Source organism: Asterias rubens, chromosome 20 (genome assembly GCF_902459465.1).
Source record: "Asterias rubens chromosome 20, eAstRub1.3, whole genome shotgun sequence".
Classification (NCBI taxonomy): Eukaryota; Metazoa; Echinodermata; class Asteroidea; order Forcipulatida; family Asteriidae; genus Asterias; species Asterias rubens.
Window position 1 is genome coordinate 9219949 of NC_047081.1, and position 22186 is coordinate 9242134.

General features: G+C 39.7%; 3 protein-coding genes across 3 annotated transcripts; all 3 read left to right on the forward strand.

Annotated features, from left to right (window-relative positions):
• Window positions 1-695: 695 nt before the first annotated feature.
• On the forward strand, window positions 696-4356 carry LOC117303823 (40S ribosomal protein S24-like). Its single transcript, XM_033788205.1, has 4 exons — window positions 696-793; window positions 1704-1982; window positions 3240-3350; window positions 4176-4356. Exons 1-4 carry the CDS (start codon window positions 791-793, stop codon window positions 4176-4178), a joined length of 396 nt encoding a protein of 131 aa, XP_033644096.1. The 5' UTR covers window positions 696-790; the 3' UTR covers window positions 4179-4356.
• A 1615-nt stretch (window positions 4357-5971) lies between these two features.
• LOC117304064 (glutathione S-transferase-like) lies at window positions 5972-12057 on the forward strand. The gene is made up of 7 exons (XM_033788553.1): window positions 5972-6087; window positions 7070-7228; window positions 7608-7767; window positions 9268-9360; window positions 9890-10008; window positions 10657-10767; window positions 11761-12057. The coding sequence occupies exons 2-7, from the start codon at window positions 7220-7222 to the stop codon at window positions 11938-11940; spliced, it is 672 nt and encodes a 223-aa protein (XP_033644444.1). The 5' UTR covers window positions 5972-6087; window positions 7070-7219; the 3' UTR covers window positions 11941-12057.
• A 287-nt stretch (window positions 12058-12344) lies between these two features.
• Window positions 12345-21716, forward strand: LOC117303994. Its single transcript, XM_033788466.1, has 7 exons — window positions 12345-13694; window positions 14377-14526; window positions 15720-15943; window positions 16691-16870; window positions 17649-17882; window positions 18705-18837; window positions 19663-21716. Exons 1-7 carry the CDS (start codon window positions 13553-13555, stop codon window positions 21714-21716), a joined length of 3117 nt encoding a protein of 1038 aa, XP_033644357.1. The 5' UTR covers window positions 12345-13552.
• The last annotated feature ends 470 nt before the right edge of the window (window positions 21717-22186 follow it).

Here is a 22186-nt window from a genome sequence, read left to right on the forward strand (position 1 = left end):
CTCTTACCTTCAAGGAACACGATTGGTCCACCGTGCAATAGTTGTTCCAGTGCTTATAAAATGTGCAGAGCAAAAACACACGACGTTTGGTTTACTGTGGATAAATAGTCTGGGCTTCACAGGTACGATTGAAGCTCACAATGGTGAACTCGGAGAGCTCTGTGAACCCAAAGCGTAGGAGCATGTACTGTGTGAAACAGCATACAAAATGACCCGGCTCTGTAAACATTGGATGACTGAACAACTGAAGTCGGCCTTGATGTTGAATTGCTGAAAATTCATTCAATCCCATCGAAATATAGGCATAAGACTACAAAACAGGCTAATAACTATAGGCATAGTAGGCACTGTAAGTGTTGAAATCACACTAGTGCATGCGGTCGTCAGCGATTACTTTATAAAGGTTTTCAACATGACAAGAACTAGCCATTATAACAAAAAAACATAATAACATTGTCAACTTTGCAACACCAGTCACAGTGAGTTGAGTTATAGAAATAGAACCCGTTAGTTCCATCGTGCACATTTTCAAATCCTGCATCAAGCTATTTGATGACAAGTAATTCTGAATTAATATGAACAGAGGTAAATGAATTGCCGACGACTACATTCCATCTATGGATAGCAATAATGCATGAAAGAACTCTTTGTAATTTGTAAGGGTTTTCATTGGCGTTTCTGAGCCACCGTACACAGTTTTCTCATTTCGCTGGTACTCGCCGTTTACACAGCGTTGAATACACTTTGGTTACCAGCAAGCCTCTTTACTGCAGCCATTACTGCAACAAACATGGTGAGGAAAAGAACCCTAAAACATCCCTAAACATCACCTTTCCTGAATTAATTTAAAACATTATAGATCATCAGATGGAAAGATTATTTAATAAACTTTAAGGCTGCGTGATTATTTTTCGTGTATCTATTGTTGAAACTGTAAAATTAGTAACATATTCGGAAGGACGAGTTCGTCTGCACGTAATATGATTGCAAAACGGGTGGCAGTATTCCATTGAAAAACACCCAAATTCAGTGGACAAATGTTTTGTTAATTATCGTTAGCAATTTATCTACATGAACACGAGAGAAAGCTACCCGAGGTTGATTGATACGATTGTTAAAATTTTAGCCAGTCAAATTTCATTGTATGATGATTGTCGTTGATATAAATCATAAATGCATATAAATGTTTACCGGAACAAATTCATTTTTGCTTCCATTTTTACAGCATGTAGTCAGTGACTTTTAAAATTTATTTGTACAAAATATTGTTGGGATGGCGTTACTATTTTAGTTTTTGGAACTGTTCAGAGCTTCAGTTGTTTGTTTACACTGCAGTCCTTCTCCACCATTTATAAAAACTGGACTCTGCTGAATGATTTATTAAATAAATGATGAATGAATGAACATGTCTACTCTTTATTCGTTGTGTATTCAGTTCAGGTATTATTATTTATTTCGTATGCGCTTTTGACAATAATTGATTTTGTTACCCTTCTACTATTTCATGATGTGCATACTATGATTTCTCATTATATTGATTGAGCTGTTTTCGAAAAAGACTATTTTATGGAATAATAAACGTTGTAAATTGAATTAAATTGACCATGTTGACTACTTGTATATGTTACGCTTGACCCCCTACCCTTCCTACACAAATGGTTTCAACCCAACTCAATGTGTTGGTTTTCTCTTCATCTTAACAGGGTGACTCTGCCGTTACCGTCCGAACTCGCAAGTTCATGACGAATCGTCTGCTTCAGCGCAAGCAGATGATCGTGGACATTCTTCACCCCGGCAAGGCAACTGTCCCAAAGACTGAGGTCCGAGATCAGCTCGCCAAAATGTACAAGACGACTTCAGATGTGATTTTCTGCTTTGGGTTCCGCACCCAGTTTGGAGGTGGCAAGACGTCAGGATTCGGACTGGTGTACGACACACTGGACTTCGCAAAGAAGTTCGAGCCCAAGCACAGACTTGCAAGGGTATGTATGATTTTTTACGAAATGATTTTAAACATAATATACAAACTGCGTTAAATCGTAACCCTCCATCCGCCAGATGGTTGTAGACAGGAGGGTTACGAGAGCCAGTTCCTTGTATTGTATTATTATTAATTATCTTAGGTTAAAGGCAGTAGACACTATTGGTAATTACTCCAAATAATTATCAGTATAAAACCTCACTTGGGGAGAGGTTGATAGTATCAAACTTGTGAGAAACGGCTCCCTCTGAAGTGACGCAGTTCGAGAAAGAAGTAATTTTCCACAAAGTTGAACTCGAGACCTCAGTCAGATTTAGATATTGAGGTGTTGAAATCAAGCATCTGAAACCACACACAACTTCGTGTGACAAGGGTGTTTTTTTCTTTCATAATTATCTTGCAACTCCGACAACCAATCAAGCTCATATTTTCTCAGGTTTGTTATTTTGTGCATATGTTGAGATACATCAAGTGAGAAGACTGGTCTTTGACAATTACCAATAGTGTACAGTGTCTTTTATGCAATTACAACAATTTTTGTGGCTTGATTTGCCCAATCTCTACTACTTAAATAAATCATGAAACGTATTCGAGAAGCACAGACTTGGTCTTCGATGTGTAATAAATTAATGACTTGATTTAAGTTAGGCCTAGGTCAGGGGTTTTCCCTTAACAAAAATTCAAGCCAGAATGTGTGCTCAATCTGTAAATTGTCCCCAAGACACGAGTAGTCTGCCAGTGGTTTACACTGATTGGTCGAGACGTTGTCTTTCAAAGTTGAAAGACACAGCCTCGCGTCCACACTTCGGTCAGTCCCTTTTAGGTTTTCGTGAAAGACTCTGCTTGGGTTCGTCTGGCCATCAACATTTTTGTGCATTGGCTAATTTAATTCATTGCACATGAAGATCTAAATCCAAGTTGTCAAGATGTGTGTTGTGATTTTTGAAAGTATTACAATTTAAGTGAATCTGGTCAGGTAATCTGACAAAAGTATTTGAAGTTGCACATGTATGTGATTATTAGAAGTTTTTTACACAGACTGGCTCATAGACAAAGCCCATCCCCGTCTGTGAGCGTCGGGAGGATGAAAGGTTGCAGCTATTACATATCACTGAGTTCTGGTTTTCATAAATGCTGACTATTCCCAAACCATCTTCTGAATCTTTCACAAACCCGTTGTCTAGTCATCCAGAAAATGTAGTGTATCGCAAAAATTAATCTTGGGATGATAATCATTTTGCATTTTGTTTTTTTGTAGCACGGACTCTACGAGAGAAAGCGCCCCTCAAGGAAGCAACGTAAGGAACGAAAGAACAGACAGAAGAAGGTCCGTGGAACAGCCAAGACCAAGGTGTCATCTGGCAAGAAGGTAAGTACATCTGATCTTAAGGCACACAACAGAGCTGCCGATTTTCCCTGATTCTGCAGAAAGTTCCTTGAAAAAAAAGCAATATCTTGTCATGTTCTGGTGAACAATAAAATCTCCCTGATAATGGAAACTTTTTCCTCCCTATTATGTTTAAATTGGTGTGTATACCAGTGGAAAAAAAATATCTAAAAACCAATTACCATTTTGGTCCCAGCAAACACTCGACATGAAAATTTATACTGATTTGTACTATCGCCTCAGGAAAACGTTGTACAACCGGTCGGTGTTGTGTTGTAAAATATGTCACAACATAGACTGAATTAGGGTTAGTATTGTTTGAAGCTTTGCAGAAGAGCCGGTTTGGTTTTTGGTCTCGATGTTTCAAGCAGTATACTCTGCTCGTCTTCAGTATACATGTACTGTTCGAATTGTCGAGACCAAACCGGTTCTTCTCGGAGCCGACACTCACACCAAACAGATTTACACAAGGTTATACCAGCCAGTTATAAATAGTTTATTCCTATGATTGAGGGTTGTTTATCTAAGATTCATTGCTGTTTTTCAATTGTTTTGGTTTTTTTGAGTCTGTATTGTGACTTTACTGTGCTATTTTGATTCCTAGGCAGGGTACACGTATAGGCTTATCTTGAAACTCTGCATTTTTTTTTTTGCTCAGCGTGACATTGATAAATATGTGTTGCTTATTTAACATTATGAAAACATTATATTGAGTCAGTTTTAATTATTTATTGATATCACTACACATTCGTCTACTGTTCTAAAAGCAAGCTACATTAATGTTCTTATTTTTGTTTTTATTTGCAGTAATGAGGTGTTGAGTTACAGCAAGGGGGACTAATTAAACATGAAACCGGACACACCCGAGGAACACTTGGGGTAAACAATAATTTGGGTCATCATCAAATAAAGATAATGTACAGATTGCCATCCAGACATACATCAAATACTGAGGTCAATAAACAAAGCAGTTCTTATTGAAAGCTAATTATTATGTGTTCAATGTCTCTTTTGTTGGTGTCAGTGAAATGAACTACGAGAGGGTTCTATGCTCAACTTCGTTAATCTGAAAAATTTCATTGCCAAGCACAAATTTAGTGGGCCGTACACCGGTCACAAGACTGTAAACGTAATTAATGTAATTTTTGCTGGTAACCCGTTTCTGTTGAGCAATGTTTTTCTTTGCTAAACACGTTTTTGTGCTCGCTGCGAACCAATTTCATGAAGCACAAAAGATTCATCTTAAAGGAACAGTTGCTATGTACATTGAATTATGACCAACTCTCGCCCAGTTATAACCTGCGCCCACTCTCCATGGGTATGGAGGGAGGGTGCTGTACGGGTTGAGAGTTTATAATTCCATGTACTGTACATGTACAGTCACAGGCCTGCTTGATCCTTTAACATGGGTTGTTGATATCACCTTTATGATTTGTATTGTTTGATATTTTTGACATCGCAGTAGTAGTGATGAGATTTATGCACAGTTGAAATCAATCTTGGCTCTTTGAAATGGGCCTTGTAGAGAACATTAGACCAATGCATAATAATTGAGTAGGGCCTTGGTCATGGCCAGTGATAGTTTTTGTTACCCTACCCATGTGTGTGTGTGTGCGCCCTCATCCGTCCATACGGCAAACAAAAATGGGCTGAAGGGAGTTAAGTCAAAAGAGGGCGCTATCACCAGCAGATGAAATTTCTGCAAGATTCGCCGTTTATCGGATGAGTAAGGCGCGGCACCTTTGTCTGTTAAACCAATAAGTATCTTTATGAAATTCGGAACAGACAATAATCTGTACAAAGACTTGGCAACATTTTGCCTCAACTAACAATTGGCTGTATTATTTTTTTTACCTCAATAATTATTAGGCCTAATCCAATGGAATTGTAAGCTTTTAGCACAAAATAGGTATAACCACTGTGTTAAAAACAAGACTTCACTTAAAAGTGTTAAATCTAACACTTCACTTCATTGAGTGGGGTGAGTGACTGGTACTGGTACTAATTTGTTACGTTTAATTCAAAGGGAAATTAATTGTTAGATTTAATATCTTCATGTACATTCGGTGTCTTTTGTATCGGGCATTGTGGTATAACCCCGACCTGCCCACTATTGTGTCTTTGTAGACCTTTTCGCCAATACCAATTATAGCGCAAGCGCTAGTATTGATGCTGGCCTAGTTATGGATCAAACTTGATCGCTAGCTAATTAGTATGCGACTCATTCCATGCCGAGTTCGCGGGGCCTACCGAGATTTGCATTAAAAGGCTCCAACCATACTAAAAGGAGATGCTCAACAGTGTGATAGTGTGGGCGGCGGGGGGGGGGGGGTACCCTCTGACACCTTTGTTAGTTGTCTATTGAGCTTCCCCACTCATTATAATAATTCAACACTTGGCCCTAGGGCTAGAATTTCTGAATGCTCACGTTTCAAGTTCTTATATAACTCGTCCCGATTGGGATTGAATGAATTTCTAGCACTTCAACATCAAGGTTCACCACTCAGTTGCTCAATCATCCATACCCCAAAAATGTTTACGAAGCCGTGTCACGTTACTGTACTGTTTAATGGCATTCCTTTACTTGATGTTCCGCGGCACGGTTTCGTGGCCCGTCGTCTTTGTACAGTAGCGCAGAATGTTACAGTAGTGCGGTTTTGCTCTGCGCACAGTAAGCCTATTAGCAGTGGAACAACTAACGGTCGTTTTTTCCCTGAAGGTAAGGCCCTGTTTTAAATTTTAAGATACACTGAAACTCCAGAGATGATCTATCTCCTACATAGTTGTGCCGAGAACCGTGAGCCATTTGCACAGATCGCTCACCCTCTCCTGCTTGTGGACCGCCAGAATGGAACACTCGGGGATCACATGCGGGATGCTCAGACTATTCATATTTTAAAGAAACTTTTGAAAATGTTATCTTTGTCAACAATTGTAATTAATTTCATGAAGCTGTTTTGAGCACATTCTTTAACATTCTTTGTTGATTTTGTGCTCTATAAATTTCTTCTATTTATTGACTGATCGTTTTTCACGGGAAAAAAAAAACTCCTGCGTCAGAATTTACCCGGACTCGAGTCCAGTGGTGCCTATATTAGCCTTGTCACACGAGGTGATCTTTAGGCAATCAAGACGCTGGCAATTTATCGTAGGCGACATTCAAGGAGGCTATTTGTGCCACCATGGAGCTGCCACCTACTTATTTCCTTGACAGTGCGGCCTTTAGAATGTGTGTATACTGTAGAATTGGGTCATACTGACGCAGGATCCGGGTTAGGACTATACTCGTTTAAACCAGTTTTCAGCCTAACCCAGAAATAGATCAGCCTGACCCATAAATGGATCAATCTTAAACACAAATGGATCAGCCCGACCAAGAAATGGATCAGCTAGTGACCAGAAGTGAATGACCTGACACAGAAGTGGATCAGCCTGACCCAGATTCACATAAACAAGTTCTAAAGTTCAACACTTTTCTCGTGAGCCAGATGGCCGATCAATCTCAAGCTTCTACATGATTATCAGTTTAAATGGCGGATTACATGAAGTGCTTATTTGGCAGAGGTGGACAATCCATTGTATATATTCACGATGGTTCATTCATGGTTCAAGTTAATTGCCCTTCACTGTTCACACTACCTCCTTAACCTGCTTTATAGCACACCTGTAGTTAAAGCCTTTTGTAACATGTTTGTTAACAGTTTCTTACCCCTTGATGGTAGCGTGAGTCACTCATCCAAACAATCAGATAGCAGCCTGGCAGCAAAAGAGGAACACCCTATACATGTACACTGTTCCCTCATTTAAAGTTTTGATTTTCTACATTGATAATTTTGCCTGCTAACTGCTATATGAACTCGGTAAGCCTAAACATTCATTTGTTATTGTACAATTTGTTGAATATTTTTGACAGTTGTAATATTCATGTGTTTCTTTGGAAGTTCATTTCTAAATTTATATATTTTAAGGTTATTTTGGGGAGGTAACTCTTTTAAAGCTTTTACTTCAATCTTTGAAAAAAAAAATGTTCTAACTTGATATAGAACAACTGTATTTTAATCAATTGTATTTCTTTTTGTTTTAATTACACATGGTCTTATTTGTAGTTTATTCATGTGGTCCGTTTTGCCCGGTTACACACAATGTTACACTTACCATTGGTAGGACTACCTGGGTTTTTTTGTAAGCTAAACCATGGAGGTAGAAATTCTTAAACAATTTATTGTTGTTGTTATGTAGGGTATAAGAGGCAGGTCTGGAACCATGACGTCTTACAAGTTACTCTACTTTGATTATACACGCGGTAGGGCGGAGGCAACTCGAATGCTCTTTGCCGTTGCCAACAAGGAACTTGAAGAAGTCCGAATAACGAAGGAAGAATGGCCGAAGATTAAACCAAGTAAGTCACAGTTACAAATAATAATGTGTCACTCAGTTTATAACATAAAACAGATCCAGAAATTATGTTGACGTTCCTTACAAGGGAACTCCGCAAAGCTCACACAAGGGGATATAAACGCCAAGCTTGCAACAGCCAATCTCTCCCATAAAACATTGGTTTTACGTTAAGTATAATATGGACGAAATGAATTGCACAACCGTTGGCTTTGACGTTTATTGGACAAGTCGTTAATGTCTGTCGAGGTTTGATAGCGAAACGGCTCACTTGTTTGTCTCGCGCGACTACGACTCTTGCTTCTCATTTAAAGGCAGTGGACACTATTGGTAATTGTCAAAGACTAGCCTTCACAGTTGGTGTATCTCAATGTATGCATGAAATAACTAACCTGTGAAAATTTGAGCTCAATCGGTCGTCAAAGTTGCGAGATAATAATGAAAGACAAAAAACACCCTTGTCACACGAAGTTGTGTGCGTTTAGATGGTTGATTTCGAGACCTCAAGTTCTAAATCTGAGGTCTCAGAATCAAATTCGTGGAAAATTACTTCTTTCTCGAAAACTACTCCACTTCAGAGGGAGCTGTTTCTCACAATGTTTTATACCATCAACCTCTCCCCATTACTCTTCACCAAGAAAGGTTTTATGCTAATAATTATTTTGAGTAATTACCAATAGTGTCCACTGCCTTTAAGTATATGGACGAAATGAATTGCCCAAAACTTAAGCAATTAAATTTTTGTCTAGTTAGTAAATTCAATATTTGTCTAGTTACTGAATTACTTTAATCCAGAAACTGTGATTCAGTAACAAGACACAAATCTATAGGGTCATTCACAACCGTTGGCTTTGACTTTTGTTGGACAAGTCGTTAAAGGCAGTGGACACTATTGGTAATTACTCAAAAAGTTTATTAGCATAAAACCTTACTTGGTAACGAGTAATGGGGAGAGGTTGACGGTATAAAACATTGTGAGAAACGGCTCCCTCTGAAGTGACGTAGTTTTCGAGAAAGAAGTATTTTCCACGAATTTGATTTCGATACCTCAAGTTTAGAATTTGTTGAGTTCTCGAAATCAAGCATATGAAAGCACACAACTTCGTGTGACAAGGGTGTTTTTTTTCTTTCATTATTATCGAATTCAAATTCGACGACCGATTGAGCTAAAATGTTCACAGGTTTATAATTTCATGCATATGTTGAGATACACCAACTGTGAATACCAGCGGGTATTGTCAAAAGGATACGGGAGATAGACAAAGTCCGTTATCAGCAGTAACAGACATGCGCCACTGACATTCCGAAGTGGCTTATTGTCTCGCGAGACTACGACTCTTGCCTCTCATTTAAAAGGATGTGGTGGTAATTTGAGAGCTGTAGTCGCGCGCAGAGCAGCATTCTCGCGAGATATACGAGAGAGCCGTTTTGACTTGTCCACAATAAGTAAGTAGGGCTGGATTCGACCCACATCGTCATGTTTATTTCTTTTCCCCCTTTACAGCCACTCCTCAAGGTCATGTTCCCGTGCTGGAGATTGACGGGAAACAACTTCCTCAGAGCAACGCAATCGAGTCATACGTGGCGAGAGAATTCGGTATGGGGTCTTTGATCATGTTGTCTTTTCCTAAACTGTATGTCGCTAAAATTATCAGAGTGTCTTTCAGTTTGTTCGTGGCTTCTTAAAACAGTGACGCCTTTGGTAATTTATTATTGTCAAACAGACCAGTCTTCTCACTTTGTGTATCTCAACATGCATAAAACAACAAACCTGTAATTAATTGGTCATCGAAGTTGCAAGAGAACTAACGAAAGAAAAACACCTTTAAACCTATTGCACAAGTTGTGTCTGCTTTAAGATGCTTATAAGTACATCTGCTGAAGTTTGTTATTACTTGAGTGAGAAATTACTTCTTTCTCAAAAACTATACGTTACTTCAGAGGGAGCTGTTTCTCACGATGTTTTATACTATCAACAGCTCTCCATTGCTGTATGTTTTTTTCACAATGTTTTATACTATCAACAGCTCTCCATTGCTGTATGTTTTTTATTAGGCTTTTTACAATGATATTGAGTAACTACCGTGTCAAGTGATAGATAATTTTGACCTTTTCTTCCTCTCCAGGACTGTACGGTTCTGATAACTGGGAAGCAGCTCAAATAGATGTAGTTCGAGAAACCACGAAGGATTTGATACAACCCATGATTATGCCGGTACTTTTTGAACAGGACGAAGAGAAACAGGTTTATAAAATTATATAACATGTCTTCTTCTTTCTTGTTCGTTTTCGGTCACATAAATGAAAAGATGACATGACTTGTACGAGTCAATGATGGCTTGCTTTTTTGTATTATTGGTGGTACTACTGTACATGTGTTCGTCTGTCCTTGTTGTCCCTTGTCTTGGTCTTTTGTCTTAGTGGGTCTTAAATTCAGTGTTAGTCTGTCAATACTAGGTTAGGGTATACAAAACCAAGGCTTCACCCCATCCTTAGTATTGCCCTGTTGATTTGTTCATAATGTTGGCTATTGTTTATTATGAACCACCAATGAGAGACTTTTAGGACGCTTGGTGGCAGCATACTTACCAGGTAAAATCCATTGTTTTCAGTAATGTGCGCTTGCTCAGAACTACGTAAACAATGGAAATTTACCTGGTACGTCTGCTGCCACCTAGTGTTCAAAAGTCCCCCATTATTTAACAAATCACTAGAGGTATTTTATCATCTGAGGGCAATACCAAAAGTAAATGTTTTTTTTTTAATTGAATTGATTTGTGGGGGTTGAACAAAGAATTGACTAGAGTGAGATTCGAACCAACGACAAATGAATTGAATTGAATAATATCGGTACGTTGTTGACGAAGAGATACATTTTCAATTTCCTCCACAGGCCATAAATTCCAAAGAGTACTACGAGACAACTGCGCCCCCGATTTTAAAGATTCTTCACGATCTTCTTGTAAGGAACAATGAGGGCACTGGGTACTTCGTCGGAAATACGGTAAGCAATCGGATGGAATTTTGTATGGTTAAAGGCAGTGGACACTATTGGTAATTACTCAAAACAATTATTAGCATAAAACCTTTCTTGATTACGAGTAATGGGAGAGGTTGATAGTATATAAAACATTGTGAGAAACGGCTCCCTCTGAAGTGACGTAGTTTTCGAAAAAGAAGTAATTTTCCACGAATTTGATTTCGATACCTCAGATTTAGAACTTGAGGTCTCGAAATCAAGCATCTAAACGCACACAACTTCGTGTAACATGGGTGTTTTTTCTTTCATTATTATCTCGCAAGTTCGAAGACCGATTGAGCTCAAATTTTCACAGGTTTGTTATTTTATGCATATGTTGAGATACACCAACTGTGAAGGCTAGTCTTTGACAATTAATTACCAATAGTGTCCAGAGACTTAAAAGTCTCAATAAATTTCAGTTTGTAGCTAAAGTCCATTGTGTTGCAATTAGTGGTTGGCTCTTTAAATAAATGGCAAAATAGACGGCAAGTGGGGAGAGGTGTGTTTAGCTCTGAAGGTGCAATCACAACGTGTAGTGAGATCCTGAGATAATTTACTGCAGACAAAAAGATAAGATGCCGGCATCACGAGCTGTCAGAATGACAGCATTCTTAAAGTAAAAGTTCTTCCTAAGTTATTTATCGATTATCGTTGGTTCTCCTCTGTCGGATGGCACTTACAGAGTTCCGTAGTAGGGGAAGGGGGGAGGGCATTGGTCCGCTTTAACATGCCGTCATAACTCTGATATTTGGAGATGGTTGGTTGGAGAGATCTTTGATTAGACAGGGGCTTGGCGTATCATTCCTAAGTCTTTCCTTCTTGGTTTATTTATAATAGTTCAAGTTTACCTTTTTGAAAGTCCTTATAGACTTACAAACACAATAAGTCAATCAATGAAAGACAATGACGGTAGTGTTTTATTGTTGGATTTCCTCAATAGTCATATTGAGTTTAACTATTTCATCCTTCTGGCAGGCTACACTTGCTGACGTCATTTTCTTCGTCACCATGGAGTGGTTCGAAGCGCCCCCTTATGCCGACAAGGGATTGGAAAACTATCCGATGCTGGTGGGACTGAGAGATCGTTTAGCAGCAAACGAACTCGCTAAGCATCTTAAAGAGCGTCCAAGCTTGCTGGATTCACGATTAAAATAAGGACAAGCCACAGCTGGGTCGGGGTGCTTTCTGTGCATAATTTTTGCTCGACTTGTAAAATGTTACAAATTAAAATCGCCTTACTGTGTTTTAAAGGCAGTGGACACTATTGGTAATTACTCAAAAAAATGTTTAGCATAAAACCTTTCTTGATTACGAGTAATGGGGAGAGGTTGATTGTATAAAACATTGTGAGAAACGGCTCCCTCTGAAGTGACGTAGTTTTCGAGAAAGAAGTAATTTTCCACGAATTTGATTTCGAGACCTCAGATTTAGAATTTGAGGTCTCGAAATCAAGCATCTGAGAGCACACAACTTCGTGTGACAAGGGTGTTTTTTCTTTCATGATATCTCGCAACTTCATCGACCGATTGAGCTCAAATTTTCACAGGTTTGTTATTTTATGCATATGTTGAGATAAACCAACTGTGAAGACTATAGTCTTGAATATTACCAACAAAACAAACAACAGTTCACTCACCTATAGGGCAACAAAATACTATAAATGCCTTTGCAAAGTTTACATTATTTGTTATATATATGCTGGCCCAAAACACCCCCCCCCCCAAAAAAAAAAAAAAAAAAAAAAAAAAAAAAAAACAAGATTTGTTCAAAGGACTCATAATGAACTCAGGGTCCAATGTACGGTGTTTATATCAACAAAAACAAATTTGCATATTACTGTTATAGACCTACATTATTATGTCACTGTAGTGCATGAGATACGTAAAAGTGGACTTTGGACCAAAATAATCAAACCACAAAGAACATAAATTATGATCATGTTAACCTGTGGTATAATGGTATCGGTACCTTGTGTTCGTGTACCCCATTGCTTCGCTAGGTACTGGGTTGCACGGGTTGCACTGTGTGTATTGTATGACAGTACTCGGTAATCAATGGACAAGGAGTCAAAGTGCATGAAGAGAACTCGTCTTTCTACACTGCAGACTTTAAACCATGGATGAAAAATGGTGACGATGACCATGACATTGCGTTTGCCCACGGAGCAATGGGTTTCCCAAACATCATCATCATAGGGGATGGAGCATATTGGACAGGTTCGAGGTTGAGAACGGCTGGTTGACCATGTTGTCTCGCATTGTAGCCTACATGTTTCGTGGTGTGTTTCCTGCTATCTTGTTGCTATCGTGTTGATAAGTAGATGTTTCATCGACCAGCAATTTCCCCCTGGACACAAAGACAACTAGGCAACACCAGCTCGCCATAATACGAGATGTCTGGCTGATATTTTCTGACGACTGCTCTGATAATTTCAATAAATTCATCATCTCACGACATGGATTTCAATTACCGTAAACATAAATTAGATGCGCGACCTGTGTGTATTAAGTAAATGTGTTGCCATGGCTACAGCTTCTTCTCGGTTCGTATGATAAGATTCAAGTCAAATTGGTACTTTTAGAATGTGTCTCTTATACAGTGATTATAGCAATAAACACCGTGGCCTTGAGTAGGCTTTCGAACAGTATCTGTAATAATCTCAAATGGTTTGGCTTATTTTGATAAGAGCAAAAAAAATATCTACGGCTAATGAGCTGATTGTTGGTGCGTTATAATATTTTCTCTGGATCACAAAAGATCGGTTGCCATGGGACGGATACGAGCCTTTGATATTGCCATTGACAACAATGCATTGTCTCATGTGGACGGGCTACCAGTCTACAGTCCTGGTAACCAAGTGACGGGTGTTGTCAACCTACATCTGAATACGTCAAGAGATGACGTCAGAGGTGAGTATTGTCTCCTAAATAATAATAAAGGAAACTGTTTGTATTGAAAGTTATTATTAACTTCAAATCTTTATGTTTTTCATCCATTGTGGTTTATTTAGAATTAGATGGTATTTTATCACTGACTAGATTCGTATGCTTTAGTATGACCCTTAATTACGAGGCTGTACAGTTGTTTGGTGTCATTTATGTTGCTTTTTGTGTCCACCCGTTGGTAACTTGTATGCAACTTTATAAAGAACGTAGACATCTAAAAGTCACACGAGGGAGTTCCAGCTAAATACAGTGTATCAAATTGCTGAGAAAACAGCAGGAACTGTCATGGTATTTTCACTTGAGTCTACAACATTTCCTCCATGCTAACTCGTCTATGCTTAGCAAAGTACCAACCGCATCTCTGGCCGCAGAATTCGCGAACAGACACCAGCTCATCAGAAATCTGAGAAACCATTCATGAATCAGTTGTTAACCTCTCAGATTCAAATGTTCCGGATTGGATTGAAAATTATTTTCAAAACCTTAATTGCATCGAAGGGAAGCCTTTCTCAAAGTGCAGTTTATGCCATCAACAGGTGCAATGCTTCTCACCACCTACGGTATTAGTTTGTTGAGTTCTAACAAATTTATGACACTATATTACACCTTAAAGCTCAACCTGATTATATTTTGTCTTTCTCCTTAGTTATTACTATCAGACTGCGAGGGCGAGCTCAAACACGATGGACCGAGACGTTGACAAGAAATCGATCTGGTTCTTTGGCTGATAACCAGAGGGTGACGTTTACAGGAACTGAAACCTACATAGATTATAACCAATCACTATGGCAACAAGGTAATAAGTTATAGAAGAACCGTGATGAGAAACGTGATGCAATGAAGGACGCTAGGTGGCAGCAGACTCATACCGGGTAAATCCAATTATTTCGGTAATGTGGACATGCTCAGAACCGTACGTAAACAATGGAAATTTATCAGCTGCCACCTAGCGTTCGAAAGTCTCCCATTGGCTAATAGTTATAGACGTTTAAGATGTACTTTCTTGATCCTTTCTCTCGTTTATGTTTTAAACAAAATAACATGAGTGTGCTTTTGTCGGAGATGGGTTTCATCTCATAATCACCACCACGAGGTGTGTAATACGGGTGTAAAGTGTGATGCAGACTGGTACCTTGTATTTATACAGACCCTGGTCTTACAGGTTCAATTCAGTGGATACAATGATTTCATTGGATAAACGTTAGTGACGAACATAGCTTTCAATATTATCTGTGTTATGATTGGTCCGCATGGATGTGGTTTGTCAGCATGTAGGCTATCGTCTGTGTGCAGCGGTGCTCAAGCATGCATGCAGACCCGTTGTTTTATTCACTACGTACATGTACGGGTGAATTGACTGCGAATCCCCATGTGAAATGAATGCGAGGTCAAAGGTCTTGCAGCATCCGGTCAGGTATAGGTATCATGGTGTTATAGCCTGGAAGTGTGACGTCAGATGTTCAGGCTAAGTGTGATGGGGCAATTATTCATTGAAACATACGTACGCCATCCATGCTGCCCTGCCTTTTAATTTATATCGTGACTAAAATGTTGTCACTGACTGGCTACCTGTCAATCAGCGTATTCAATTAAAAATCATCATACTCACATTCAAGGCACTACATGGTTCAGCTCCACCCTACATACACGATCTCTTGACACCCGTACAACTAGACCAGGTCTAAGATCAGAAATACGCTCCATGTTCCTCGAACTCGACTGGTCAGTTATGGGGACAGGGCTTACTCCAACATAGCACCAAGACTCTGGAACTCACTTCCGGATTACCTCAGACAAATTAATACACAACATCACTCTCTTCCATCAGAAACTCAAAACACACTTATTATTGCTTGCTTTCCAACATCTTGACAAAACTTGACAGTCGCCTTTGAATGTTTCTCCTTTTCAGTAAAGTGCGCCTTATAAATGCTGTAGTTTATTATTGTTATTATTATTATTGTAGTTTTGTTTACTTTTCCATGTTAGAGCATCCTCATCAAAAGCTTCTTCAAGGCCTCCATTCGTTCCCCTTTGAGTTCCGACTTCCCCTCATCAACCTCCCTTCAGATTATGAAGGGGTGAACGGTCACGTAAGATACCGTCTCAGGTGCGATATTGTAGGAGATTCACCTCTATCCAATGCAAAGGTTGGAAGGAAGATAGCGATCGCTGGGTGTCCAATGGATCTGAACTGTATACACAATGCTATGGTAATAAGCAGATTAGTATTTCGAGATGAGACTTTCGGGACGCTTGGTGGCAGCAGACTTTAAATTCCATGTAAAAACCATTGTTCTCAGTAATATGCGCATGCTCAGAACTACGTAAACAATGAACATTTACTTGGTAAGTCTGCTGCCACCTAGCGTTCCAAATTCTCCTATTGTGCAGAGGGTTAAAATAATATTGAGTTTTGTGTCTTCAGGCTCTCCTTGGTTTGAATTTTTGTTTGTAATATTAGATATCTAAACGGGGCGGCCATACTTCAAGATGAGTGCCAACCCTATGTCATAAATCAACTGCCACCAGGGGCACGTTGCCACCTATAGCTCCTGGTGGCTCAAACCCTTCTCACAGTCCGTATAAGGGTGATGGGTATCATATAGGAACCTGACTGGGAGTGCTAAAGGCTAAGAGCAGATTGCACTACCTTTAATGAAGCAATATGGTTAAGTACTTGTGTAAGAAGGGCACGTGCAGTGACATGACCGGTATCGAACTGAGTATCGGTTTGATACCCTCCGTCACCTCGCTAAACGTGGATATATTTGGCTTTTCTTGTGTACAAAAACAAATATTGTCACAGTTCTCTGTCGTTTATTCAGCAAGTAGACACTACATTCACAACCTTTTTCATGTGACTGCCATTGTACATTTCTTTATAATTGTGTCTATCGTTGCAGAAAACAAAACAGTCTATGGCCCTCCCTTTAAACTTATACTCTGTATTTTCACAGGTCCCCGTCCACGGTCAGACAGAGTCGCTCCTTAGCTACTGGTGCTGTATCACTAGTACGGTTACAACTCGGGCATCGACCGACAAACGAGCGTACATACCCGGTGAAACGGCGTATATTACAGCCATCGTCCACGGTTCGAGTGGAACTAGATATGACGTCATCATTAAACTTGTACAGGTGAGTTTGGTACGCCTTGAGGTACGTTCTTTTTTTTATACAATTACTACAGACTATAGGCGACTCTATTAATTCATTTGCGTGATTTTAATATTGTCTGGTACAATGACGTGCTTGACCACAAGTTGCCACTTAGGTTTAAATTACCCCGACTATAGTCAGTTGCTATGTCACGTGATTCGGGGCAAGCTTTTTCGTATAGTTACGTAACACCCATCATACACAATTCTGAATGAATGTGTATGGCACAATGGTACTGGGGTGTCTTTATTCTTAGTCAAAGAAGCCAATGTTACAAAACTTTATTCAAATCTATCTTGCAAAAGGATTTTTCAGTTAACATGTCGAATACTTATCTGAGGTTCAACAGAATGATCGAGGAATTCTCTCATTGTCAAACTATGTTACAATGGGAGACTTTTGGGATGCTTGGTGGCAGCAGACTTACCAGGTAAAATCCATTGTTCTCGGTAATATGCGCAGGCTCAGAACTACGTAAACAATAGACCTTATCGCAAATACCAATGCGCAAGCGCAGACTGTTGAATGAGGTGCATTGTGGGATATATATGGATCAAATTTGGATACCAGCTAGACCACAATGCACCTAATTCCAAGCTTTACGCGCGCGCCCCGGTATTTGCGAAAAGGTCTATGGAAATTTACCTGGTAAGTCTGCTGCCACCTAGCGTTCCAAAGTCTCCCATTGATATTTTCCAAACGAAGTCAATTCATTATTTTATAAAAAAAAATTAACATGACTTTATTATTATCAAAGGAAGCAACTTTTCGAGGTACTGGTTCCACGTACAGCTCCTCCGGCGTGACTGTAGAGACTCGAACCAACCGCACATGCCAACGGTACCGCGTCTTAGCACGAAAGAAGACTAGCGGTGTGTTACAGAGACGAGGGGAGACTACACTTCAACGAGAGCCAATGATCATACCTGATAACATGCCGGACACTGGCTTCGAGGGATGCAGCGTTATTGATATCAACTACTTTATTACTGTGAGTTTAATTAAGGTAGTATACGGGATTGGTAAGGGGGGGTAAAATTTTAATCCGGACGCTTATCTATTCATACTAGAACCAATTGTCTATTAAATATTTCACGGGAAAAACCTTGTATCTTGCTACCACTTTTTCATTCATTTTACATACGGAAACATTTCTGACATTAAAACCACAAGTTAAATACGGACAATTTGTTTTATACTTTGTGAATATTTTTTTTTCATCGTATTTTCTCACGAGTCACACAACGGATTAAAGGCAGTGGACATTATGGTAATTGTCAAAGACTCATCACAGTTGGTGTATATCAATATATGCATAAAATAACAAACCTGTGAAAATTTGTTCTCAATCGGTCATCGAACTTGCGAGGTAGTAATGAAAGACAAAAAAAAACCTTGTCACACAAAGTTGTGTGCGTTTCGAGACCTCAAGTTCTAAATCTGAGGTCTCGAAATCAAATTCGTGGAAAATTACTTCTTTCTCGAAAATTATGGCACTTCAGAGGGAGCTGTTTCTCACAATGTTTTATACCATCAACCTCTCCCCATTACTCGTCACCAAGAAAGGTTTTACGCTAATAATTATTTTGAGTAATTATCATTAGTGTCCACTACTTTTGAGACCATTTTACAGGTCTGTTACTTCATGTGTCATGATGTTTTCACAAAACACTGTCTACGAGTATTTTGTCAACTCTTTGCCAATCCAGTGTACAATGCATGCGCTTGAATCAAGCCCTATGTCGGCATAATGCGAATTTAGAAATGCAAAATATACAATACATTGTAAACTGTCTCATAAACGTTTCTATAGGTTGCTCCAGTTGTTTCGAGTATGTTCCGATCCAATGACACAGAGATCAGTCTACCGATCTCTATTGGTCGTATTCCATTTACGGCACTCCCTTCATACCTAGCGACAACTTCACACATTGGTCTTCCTGCAGGTAATTTATGCTTACTTTTATTTTTAAAGTTTGTTTCTAAACTCTATACCAGGGAAGTGTATTGTGTTTTTTAATTTTTTTAAGGGAAGGTACTTGTGAAAGACCATGGGTTCTCATCCTGGTGTATCCAATCAAAACCATAAAATAACAAGCCTGAGAAGATTTGGGCCCAATCGGTCATCGAAGTTGCAAGAAAATTATGAAAGAAAAAACACCCTTGTTGAACGAATTTGTGTGCTTTCAGATAGGAATAAAAGGATCTAGCTAGAAGTATTTTATTATTTGAGTGAGAATTTACCTCTTTCTCAAAAACTACGTTGCTTCAGAGGGAGTCGTCACCCACAATGTTTTATACTATCAACAGCTCTCCAATGCTCGTTACCAAGTCAGTTTTTAAGTTAATATTTGTTTTGAGTAATTACCAAACGTGTACCTTCTCTTTAAAGGGGGGTAACGTTGCCTTTGGGCTATAACAAGTATTTGTTTAAAAAACAGAATTAATGTTTGAAAGATAGTTTAAAAGTAATATAATGACTCACAAATATTCCCTGAAAATGTGTGATTTTCTGTTTAAATTAACGACAGGAGATGGTCTGCCATTTTGTAGAACAAAAGGTTATGCTCCACAAAACGGTGGAATGTATACTGTTTTGCTGGTTGAATTTCTAGAGGTAAATTCGTAGTTTTTCTTTAATCGCTAGCAATAGACTCACTTACTATAACCAATGTTAATGTTTTAGTGCACCATGAATAATGTTTAAAAGTACGAGGAGCAATTCCAAACAGGAAACTTACCACAAATCTTGTTTTCACTGTTTCGTACAGAGCCTCCACCAAGCTATGCGACTGCGACGTCTTCCCTTAACGTCACACCCATCGACCAATCAAATATAAGCTTCGTCAACCAAGGCTACTCTCCTGAAATTGAGTTGTTGAGACTCAATTCGTCACGTGATGAAAACGAACCAATCATCTCCATCCCAGCACCTGTTCCGTCGACGTCAAACAATCACGTGGCAAACAGTTTTCATGGTGACACCAACCAAGATCAGATCGACGGAAGGTTGTCGATGACAATCCAACCAGAGGTCCACGGTGTCGAAAACATGGCTTTCTCGTCAGACGGTCAAGTGGTCGACAACTCCGAAGTTGGAGAACAGCTGTCGACAAATGTCGACGATGAAGACGAAGTGATTGGAACACTTACTCCACCGGTTAGATTTTCTTCTCCGGTGAATACATTCGGGAAACGTCAAGAATCCTTAGAAGATAATTGGTATACTGAAGTCACTGCTGCTGGGGTATCGGATGACATGTGGACACATCGGATTGGTCAGAGAGACACAAAGTTTCAAAATAGTGAGCCTGATGATACGTATTTTCTTCCGGCTTATGACGATCAGTCATTTTGCCGAGAGGACGTTTTTATCGACGACGCCGATATCCAGGAGTCAGACCTGCAACCAATATTGAGACTCCAGTCCTTCTTCAAACCAATAGGAGACTCTGTGATTGATCAGAGGACGTCCATAAGCAGAGAAACTCTGTCCCCACCCTCCTCTTGGAAAGATGACCACTCATCTGGTTTTGACCATCAAACAGCAGCAACACCATCTGACAGTGCAGTGACGGCGTCCATGACAGCAGATACTCGGACATGGAAGGATTACGTTTTGTTAAGTGAACAGATCGAAATGCACCAGGAAAGTTCTATAGCAGAGGTTCAATATTTTGGGGAGGAGGAAGCACATTTTGAACCAGTCAAACCAATTATTGGTCAAAACAACACATCGGTTGACGCTTCTGCTGCAAGGCACATCATGCCGTCAATTGAGTTTAGCTCAGCGGCAGCTCCAACTCGCCACTCAATGAGCAGCAGTAAAAACGGTGAGCTAAGCAATGAAACTCATAACAAACAACAGCCTAAAAAGAGGCCACCGTCACTTTCAAAAATAGGTCTGAGAAGCATAGACCTCGTTCTCGACAACTCCCTGCAACAATCAAGAACCCCTTCTCCATATTTCCATCCTGAAGATCAGCGAGAAGCTAAGGAGGATGTAGCTTCCGTGTCGAGCTTTGGCTCCTACTTGGCAAGCTCTCACACACCCCGGGAAAGTGGACGTAGGGCTACCCCTCGACTCCAAGAACATACTCGTTCGAAATCTTATGACCGGAGTAGAGATGGCACACTTCCGTCGTATAAACCACCACGCAGCTTAAAGCACCCCGAATATTATGGGAGTCTGGATAGACAAAGACGATCCGGAGGTCATCCAACATCACATGACTCTGTCTCGACACCAGAACGAAGAGGGAGGCCTCGTGAACGACACAAGTCGACTCCAACCTTTGACGTATCAAACGTTGATCATCGACGTCGTAATGACTCGCACAAATTCAAACAAGCTGGTTCTATACCAAAGATTGACAGACCCAAAACAAACTCGTATAGAAAGCTCGAGGATGACAAACCGAGTCCATCGGCGGAGCGTACAATGACGCAAGATTCCGTTACAACAACAAGACAAGCAGGCCTTGGCTTACGCTCAAATTCATCTCCGAAAATAACGATGGAATCATCAACTCGGAAAACTTCACGGAGTCAGTCCGCAGAAAGGGGTAAACATAAACAGTTTCTAAATCCAAACATTGAGAAATATCAGACCGGAGGTACAGAGAGAACGTCTTCCCCGCATGCCATTGAACGAACTCTTCAAGATGTAGATTCAAGTGGTACGCGAGATATTGAAACATCACCTACCACGAGACATTATCTGTGGGATGTCTTGACTGAGACCCCAGCACAAAGTGGTCAGGATGATCGTGACAGTAGTGTTCATTCGCCTTCCGATAAAAAGCGATTTGAAACATTTGTTTGAAAGTTTGTGTTTGTTTGGTGTATAGGCTACCAATGAGATCTGTTTGCAATTATTGTTCACTTCTATATAGACATCTGGAAGTTGACACTGTGTGAATGTCCATATTATCAGGACTCAATAATGATAATAATAATAATTGTGGCTTCTAAGAAAGCGAACATGTCCGTCACAGTGACGCTCCTGGCGCTGTAACATACAGTATTTCCTGCCAGATGTGGGACTACGTTTGAATTATGAGACCTAATTTTGATAGCACCATGTAATGCTTTGCAAGATGCTGTGTTGCAAATTGCTGCCGATCGGACCAGCCCTAAGGTTTTTTTTTATACCCAAGTATACTTAAAAGTATATTTTACTTGGGTATGAACTAACCCCCCCCCCCCTGAAAAGATAATCGAATGAATCCCCTCAAAAATCACAGTCAACCTTGAGATGTACCTGTGAAAAGGCTAGCTATGGGTGTGAACGTG

Coding starts and splice junctions, on each gene's coding strand:
- LOC117303823 (XM_033788205.1), top strand. Junction 1,983..3,239: donor CCAAGCACAGACTTGCAAGG/GTATGTATGATT, acceptor GTTTTTTTGTAG/CACGGACTCTACGAGAGAAA.
- LOC117304064 (XM_033788553.1), top strand. Junction 10,009..10,656: donor AACAGGACGAAGAGAAACAG/GTTTATAAAATT, acceptor TTTCCTCCACAG/GCCATAAATTCCAAAGAGTA. Junction 10,768..11,760: donor GGTACTTCGTCGGAAATACG/GTAAGCAATCGG, acceptor TCCTTCTGGCAG/GCTACACTTGCTGACGTCAT.
- LOC117303994 (XM_033788466.1), top strand. CDS start 13,553: ATGGGACGGATACGAGCCTTTGATATTGCCATTGACAACAATGCATTG. Junction 14,527..15,719: donor CCAATCACTATGGCAACAAG/GTAATAAGTTAT, acceptor TTTCCATGTTAG/AGCATCCTCATCAAAAGCTT. Junction 18,838..19,662: donor ACACATTGGTCTTCCTGCAG/GTAATTTATGCT, acceptor TGTTTCGTACAG/AGCCTCCACCAAGCTATGCG.